We start from the raw sequence: 8,625 nt of genomic DNA on the forward strand, positions 1-8,625 counted from the left end.
AGTAGTAGTAGTAGTCGTAGTAGTAGTAGTAGTAATAGCAGAGGTAGTAGTAGTAGTAATAATAGTAGTTCTAGTAGTAGTATTAGTAGTAGTAGCAGTAGTAGTAGTAGTTGTAATAGTTGTAGTAGTAGTAGCAATAGCAGAAGTAGTAGTAGTAGTAGTAATTGCAGAAGTAGTAGTAGTTGTTGTAGTAATAGTAATAGTAGTAGTTGTAATAGTAGTAGCAGCAGTAGTAGTAGGAGTAGCAGTAGTAATAACAATAGTAGTAGAAGTAGTAGCGGCAGCAGCAGTAGTAGTAGTAGTAATAGTAGTAGTAGCAGTTGTAGTAGTAGTAGTAGTAGTCGTAGTAGTAATAGCAGAGGTAGTAGTCGTAGTAGTAGTAGTAGTAATAATAGCAGAGGTAGTAGTCGTAGTAGTAGTAGTAGTAATAATAGTAGTAGTTGTTGTTGTTGTTTACTTGGTCTTTTTAAATAAATTCATTTTTATCCAGAATTAAATTATTTTTATTGTGAATTGTGTGTGAAAAGTTTTAACTCCAAACACCTTCAGTCGAATCACTTGGATCATTTCAGTTCTTCTGGAAATGCCAAACTCTATTGATCTAAAGTTAAAAGTAGGTTTTAAATTACCACTTGATGACATCACAAGGTGGAACAGAGCATTTTGAGCTTTGGAGATGTAAACAAAGGAATAATAAAGAGTCACTCAAACATGTGAATGAAACAAACACAAGTCCAGGTCTGTTTTTACAACTTGTGGATCAGAAGTTTGTCGATTTCTTTCAGTAACAGTGAGTCTCCAGTCGAGTTTTCTGGTTCCTTTTCTCAGTCTGAAATTATAACGTCGTAAAATTGTGAATTCAAAGAGATTATTTTGATTCTAAACTGCGTCTGTCTTTCCTCCGGGACTTTTTCATTATCACAGACAAATCCAAGGAAACCCTGTAACCTTCAGACTGCACCTCCTCCCAGAGCTCAGAACTACAGCCCGAATACTGAACAGGACTCACACAAGACCGGGTTTAGACCGGGTTTAGACCTGGCTCAGTCCTGGATTCGCCTTGTTTTAGTTTAGACCTGGTTTAGTCCTGGTCTAGTCCTGTTTTAGTCCTGATTAAGTCCTCAAATACAGCTGATTTTCTCTTAGCTTTGGTGAAGTCCCTCATCTAGTCCTGGTTAAGACTTGTTTCAGTCCTGGTCCCACTCTGGTTTAGTTCTATTTAGGTGAGTCTGATTTAGTCCTAGTTTAGTCCTAATTCAGTCCTGTTTTAGTCCTGGTTCAGCTTTGGTTTAGTTTCTTTCCAGTCCATTTTCAGTCCTGGTTTAGTCTTGCTTTACTCTAGCTTAGTCCTTTTTCAGTCTCGATCCTTGTCTAGTCCTGGTTCAGTCCCGGTTAGGTTCAGGTTCAGTCCTGGTTCAGTTTTGGTTTAATCCTGGTTCAGTTCTCGTTTAGTCCTGGTTCAGTTCTAGTTCAGTCCTTGTTCAATCCTGGTTTGGTTCTGGTTCAGTCCTGGTTTAGTCCTGGTTCAGTCCTGGTTTAGTCCTGGTTTAGTCCTGGTTCAGTCCTGGTTTAGCCCTGGTTCAGTCCTTGTTCAAACCTGGTTCAGTCCTGGTTTAGTCCTGGTTTGGTCCTGGTTTGGTCCTGGTTCAGTCCTTGCTCAGTCTTGGTCTAGTCCTGGTCTAGTCCTGTTTCAGTCCTGGTTCAGTCCTGGTTTAGTTCTGGTTCCGTCCTGGTTCAGTCCTGGTTCAGTCCTGGTTTAGTCCTGGTTTAGTCCTGGTTTGGTCCTGGTTCAGTCCTTGCTCAGTCTTGGTCTAGTCCTGGTTTAGTCCTGTTTCAGTCCTGGTTTAGTCCTGGTCTAGTCCTGGTTTAGTCCTGGTTTAGCCCTGGTTTAGTCCTGGTTTAGTCCTGGTCTAGCCCTGGTTTAGTCCTGGTTTAGTCCTGGTTTAGTCCAGGTCTAGTCCTGGTCTAGTCCTGGTTTAGTCCTGGTTTAGTCCTGGTTCAGTCCTGGTTTAGTCCTGGTTAGTCCTGGTTAGTCCTGGTCTAGTCCTGGTTTAGTCCTGGTTTAGTCCCAGTTCAGTCCAGGTCTAGTCCTGGTTCAGTCCTGGTTTAGTCCTGGTTTAGTCCTGGTTTAGTCCTGGTTTAGTCCTGGTTTAGTCCTGGTTTAGTCCAGGTTTAGTCCTGGTTTAGTCCTGGTTTAGTCCTGGTTCTAGTCCTGGTTCAGTCCAGGTCTAGTCTAGTCCTGGTCTAGTCCTGGTTTAGTCCTGGTCTAGTCTAGTCCTTCAGTTTCAGTCCTGGTTTAGTCCTGGTTTTAGTCCTGGTTTAGTCCTGGTTTAGTCCTGGTTTAGTCCTGGTTAGTCCTGGTTTAGTCCTGGTTCAGTCCAGGTCTAGCCCTGGTCTAGTCCTGGTTTAGTCCTGGTTTAGTCCCGGTTCAGTGGGTTAAATGTAAAACAGTCTGTCGGTGGCGTGTGGTTTGGAGTTTTGTGTAACTCTGTATTTTGGGCGTTTTAATGAAATAGTTGTTTATTTATAAGATTGGTTTCACAGTGGGGAGTCTCGGTCCCGCTGTGGATTTTGTATTGTTCAAATTGGAGACAAAAGCATTGATTATTTTTAAGTGGCTCATTCTTCGGTGCAGTGTGAAAAACTGTGGAGTCGGCTGCAGCTTTCAGAGATTCGTCTTGGCAGGACTCGAGGTACAAAAGGTAATTTCTGTGTAGAGTTTGAGAAAGAAATGGAAATCTATAATTAAATCGAATAAATGCAAATTATATACTCTTAACATTTGTTTTTAAAATAATTATGGACACAGACTTGGAACATTTTGTCTGAGTTTAAAAAGTGAAAAACAGAAGTAGTTAATTTTGAAATAGTTTTACAGTTTGGCCCAAAGTTTTTCCTCAGGTACTTACTTATGTATTCAGAGCGTCGTAATTATTGACCACGATGAGTTTACCGTATTTTTCGGGCTATAAGTCGCACCAGCCAAAAAATGCATCATGAAGAAGAAAAACACATTTAAGTCGCACTTTTTGGGGGAAATGTATTTTATAAAATCAGAGACCAGGAACTGAAAAACTGAAATATTGAAACACAAATTATAGTAATAATTAGAGGTGTAACTATTATCAAGTCTCAAGAAACGATATCGTCACGGTACGATATTTATTGTGATATTTTGTGGAGGCGAACAAAACTGTAATAGTAGTAGTTATAGTAGTAGTAGTAGTAGCAGCAGTAGTAGTAGCAGTTGTAGTACTAGTAGGAGTAGTAGCAGTAGTAGTAGTTGTAGTAGTAGTAGAAATAGCACAAGTAGTAATAGTAGTAGCAGAAGTAGTTGTTGTTGTAGTAGTTGTAGTAGTAGTAGTAATAGTAGTAGTTGTAGTAGTAGTATTAGTAGTAGTAGCAGTAGTAGTAGTAGCAGCAGTAGTAGTAGTTGTAATAGTTGTAGTAGTAGTAGCAATAGTAGAAGTAGTAGTAGTAGTAGTAATTGCAGAAGTAGTAGTAGTAGTAGTAATTGCAGAAGTAGTAGTAGTAGTAGTAATATCAGAAGTAGTAGTAGTTGTTGTAGTAATAGTAATAGTAGTAGTTGTAATAGTAGTAGCAGCAGGAGTAGTAGGAGTAGTAGTAGTAATAACAATAGTAGTAGAAGTAGTAGCGGCAGCAGCAGTAGTAGTAGTAGTAATAGTAGTAGTAGCAGTTGTAGTAGTAGTAGTAGTAGTCGTAGTAGTAGTAGTAGTAATAGCAGAGGTAGTAGTAGAATAAATGCAAATTATATACTCTTAACATTTGTTTTTAAAATAATTATGGACACAGACTTGGAACATTTTGTCTGAGTTTAAAAAGTGAAAAACAGAAGTAGTTAATTTTGAAATAGTTTTACAGTTTGGCCCAAAGTTTTTCCTCAGGTACTTATTTATGTATTCAGAGCGTCGTAATTATTGACCACGATGAGTTTACCGTATTTTTCGGGCTATAAGTCGCACCAGCCAGAAAATGCATCATGAAGAAGAAAAACACATTTAAGTCGCACTTTTTGGGGGGAAATGTATTTTATAAAATCAGAGACCAGGAACTGAAAAACTGAAATATTGAAACACAAATTATAGTAATAATTAGAAGTGTAACTATTATCAAGTCTCAAGAAACGATATCGTCACGGTACGATATTTATTGCGATATCGTTATGGTGGGGTGGCTCATGATCAGGGATGTAACAATATCCAAATTTCTCGGTGCGATATTTTCACGATAAACATCTCACGATACGATATTTATTGCGATATTTTGTGGAGGCGAACAAAACTGTTACTATTTTTCTCTTAAAATGCCTTGACGAGACTTAATCCAAAGACTTAAAAGTGTTAGAACTGTTATTTCTTCTTGTCGTCTGCACCGAAATGGAGCAAAGGATCATGGTCTATGTAGTTCCCTCTGTATTTTTTAGCTTTTGCTGCACCGTAACTCTTCATTTAAGCAAAAAGACTTGTGATTCGATACATTGTGATGGTCCACGATATTATTGTGAGAACACTGACGATACGATATCACGATATTTTGGTTATTGTTACATCCCTGGTAAAAACAATAGAAGAGAGAACAACAGACTGTTAACGTCACATATGAACAGTTCTTCAGATGAACTATAACATAAACAACAGAACAGAACAAGTTTAACAAACTCTCCATCTCACTCCAAATCACTAAATCCATTCAATTCTTCATCCTCGGTGTCACTTCTGAGCAACTCCACGACCTCCGGAGGTAAACAGAGACTCAGCATCAGTTCCAGTTAGAATTATTCTGGTCTTTCTGAATCCCGACAGGATGGTTTCGGTGTCACTGAAGGACCTTGGGTTAGACCTGGTTTAGACCTCGGGTTGGACCTGGTTTAGACCTGCTTTAGACCTGGATTAGATCTTGGTTAGTCCTAGTTTAGATCTGGCTTTGACTTGGTTTAATCCGGGTCCTGATTCTGATTATGGTTAGACCAGTTTAGACCTCAGTTAGACCTAGACTTGGTTTAGAACAGCTTCCAGTTCAGACCTGGTTTAGTCCTGGTTTAGACCTGGTTCAGACCTTGTTTAGACGGGAGCTAGACCTGGTTATATTTACTGAATTATTCGGGTCTTTCTGAATCCCGACAGGATGGTTTCGGTGTCACTGAAGTCCAGACTTTGTCCATCCATCCAGTGACTTCAGGAAAGTTTCATGGTTCATCCTCCCGGTGTCACGAGTTTCTCTCACTCCAAACTTTCTGCTGCTCGATTACGGTTTTAGGCTGAATATTTGCAGCAGAACAGAGGCTCTTTCTGCAGGAGACATGCGCAGTAGAGCCAAGTGACATTGAGTGCGTATACATGCACATCAATAACCCGGTTATGATCCATGTCCCGGTTCTGTCAGTGTTCGTGTTACTGCGTTTACATGTTCACTGAGAAACCGGGACACTCATATCCACGTGTACATGATCAAATGGAGTGTCCCGGTTTCTTGACATAATCTTACAAATGCGCAGGCGCAAAAATTTACTTAAATCAATTTCATAAACCAGGAAAAATACAAAACCGCGAGCTCTTTAGCATAAGAAGCTAAGGAGCTACGAGATTTCCCACAATCCACTGTGCAGATTCTTCATTAAAATCTTCTGCATAAATAAACTCAACTTTACAACATATAAACCATAAACACTATAGACACATCAGCCCGTTTGATCAGATCATTCAGCTCTGATCACATTTGTTTACGTTTTACAGAAACGAAACTTAAGACCACATCGCTAATTAGCATAAACTGTTAGCGGCGATAAAAACAGCTGCTCCTTGTGGTTCAGTTTCTTTTGGACTAAATGACACGACTCTGTGGATTATGTGTGTTATTTCTGTGACAGAAGAGGTGCTGATGATGTAAGTGTGTTCCGTGCATATAGAGTATAGGAGATAGTTCATGTTTTAGCTTTTCAGCATCACACGAGTGCAGATTGTACGTGTGCAGGTTTAGCGCAGCTCTTTATTTTACAGTCATTTCACTCGTTTGGTCACTTTATTTATGTTGGTCAATTTATTTATGTGACTACTGTTGTGGTGAAAGGCTGGAAAGTGTCTTTTGGACGCATGCGACTCAACTTTATGTTGCAGTAACCGGGGATACTGCGTTACATGCCACAAGTATCCCGGTTACTATCAGAATAAACCAGCTACAGTAACCTGGTTTCTAATAACCAGGATACTGAAACCGGGTTACTGCGTTTACATGCATCATGAAGAAACCGGGATACTCAAAAAACCCGATCATAACCGGGTTATTGATGTGCATGTAAACACACTCACTGCTACAGGAGGAACAGGAGCAGCAGATACTCACACACAAGACTAGAGCGCCCCCTGTCTGTCTGTGTGAACATTTTAATATATAAGTCGCAGGAAACACCAAAACCATGAAAAAAGTGCGATTTATAGTCTGAAAAATATGATACTTTTCACAGCTGTGACACTAAAAGTTTTTGTTAAATCACTTCTTGCGCAAAGTTCATATGAAACACAAACATTTTAATCAACAAAACAGTGGAAATGTCAAATGTGTCACATTAACAAGTTTCCTTCCACTAAACAAGCAACAAAACTGCAGCTGGAACAAAATAATTTAATAAAATACACCAAAAATCATCACATTAAATTATACAATTTATAGATATTTCAATATTTTGCACACCCGTAAACTTCATGGAGACCAAACCAGACCAATATAGAGGTCAGATCTGTGGAGAGGTGAGGTCAGAAAGTTGTTTTTTGAGGTATTTCTGAGCTATAAAACCAGCTGTAATTGAATAAATGTAAAGTAGATCTGTTTAATGTCACACTGCGGAACATTTCACAGCAAAACAATGACATATCCAAAAAAAAAACAAGAAGGTGACGGACCCCGAACGAAAAAGTTACATGAAATAATCTTTTGTTTGTTGTGTTTTCGTTGCAGGGATCCAAACCAGCCCGTACCGCAGGACACGAAGTTCATTCACACCAAACCGAATCGCTTCGAGGAGGTCGCCTGGACGAAGTATAACCCCAAGGACCAGCTCTACCTCCACATCGGACTAAAACCACGAGTCCGAGATCACTACAGAGCCACCAAGGTCGCGTTTTGGCTGGAACTGGTCCCGCATTTGCACAACATCAACGAATTCTTTCAGTACGTCTCCACTACCACCAAAATCCCGCCGCAGGAAACCACGCCTTACTCTTACACGAAGCGGTTTTCCGGTAAAAACCCTTGGCCGTCCACTACGAGACACCCGGGAGTTCCGTCCGCGAATACAAAACAGACCACGGATCAACGGAAAAGCACGCTGGAAAACTTGGACGCCGGCGAAGAGATGTACATCGTCCGGAAAAGCGACTACTCGACCGAACTCAGCGTGACGGTCGCGGTCGGGGCGTCTCTTTTGTTTTTAAACATTTTAGCGTTCGCGGCGCTGTATTACAAAAAGGACAAGCAGCGCCACGAGACCAACCGGCGCGTGCCCACCCCGCAGCGCAACTCGGCGGCGAACCCGGCGAGCAACCCGACGCAGGTGGCGACGACGGCCAACGACGTGGCGCACCTGCAGAGCGAGGAGCTGATGTCGCTGCAGATGAAGCAACAGCAGCTGGAGCACGACCACCACCACGAGTGCGAGTCCATGCAGAGTCACGACACGCTGCGGCTAACGTGCCCGCCGGATTACACGCTGACTCTGCGACGCTCGCCGGACGACATTCCGCTAATGACGCCCAGCACCATAACCATGATTCCCAACTCGCTAGCTAGCATCCAGCCGCTGCACAATTTCAATACGTTCGGAGGAAGCCAAAACAGTACCAACTTACCACACGGGCACTCGACTACGCGGGTATAGCTCCGAAAATATTCAAATTCGTAATAATAATAAAAAAAAATAAGGCTAAAGACTTGTGTAAAGACGATGCCTTCTTTTTGAATGTTACTATGAACGGGAGACAAAATGGCCGCCAAGACGATGAAGGAGGTGGACTATTTTTAAAAGCTTTTTGACATCATTAAATAAATAAATAATAAAACTATTGTATAAGGGAAAACGAAAGCAACAATTTCTTGAACTTGTTTCATGCGACGTCATTTTGAACTGAGCACACGACTCTTCACGCCAGCCTGAAAATGTATTTATAAAAACTAAGGCTTCATGATAAGGTGTGCTAATGAACTGCTGTGTTAGTAAATGGCTATTGCACAATTTATCTTATTTTTTTTCTCTCACATTTTTTTTCCCCAAATTTTCAGGATCTATATACTTTAATATTTTGCTAATAATATTTTTTTATTTATTAATTTTTTTATTATTTGTATTTATTTATTTATGTTTAAAAAATTATTTTAGCCCTTTTTTCTCTTTTATTTATTTATTTATTTGTTTTTAATTACTTTTATTTAATTTTTTTGTCTTTTTTATTTTTTATTTATTTATTTTTATTTTTTATTTTTTTAAGACTGGGCACCTTAACATAAAATACAATATCTTTACGTAATATATTTTAGAATTTTTTTGTTTCTTAATGAAATTCGACATATTTGCGTCAGGAAGGGCATCTGGACTAGGGTCTGTCGCCTGAAATG

At 40.0% G+C, this 8,625-nt stretch overlaps 1 protein-coding gene across 1 annotated transcript in view; it reads left to right on the forward strand.

Annotated features, from left to right (window-relative positions):
* Positions 1–7,891, forward strand: part of nlgn4xa (neuroligin 4 X-linked a) — a 77,707-nt gene extending 69,816 nt beyond the window's left edge. The window contains 1 exon segment of the mRNA XM_055164351.1: positions 6,973–7,891. Coding sequence (XP_055020326.1) covers positions 6,973–7,891 — 919 coding nt within the window.
* The last annotated feature ends 734 nt before the right edge of the window (positions 7,892–8,625 follow it).

This window comes from Boleophthalmus pectinirostris, unplaced genomic scaffold (genome assembly GCF_026225935.1).
Source record: "Boleophthalmus pectinirostris isolate CB_2022bp ecotype Guang Dong unplaced genomic scaffold, ASM2622593v1 HiC_scaffold_11, whole genome shotgun sequence".
Taxonomy (NCBI): domain Eukaryota; kingdom Metazoa; phylum Chordata; class Actinopteri; order Gobiiformes; family Gobiidae; genus Boleophthalmus; species Boleophthalmus pectinirostris.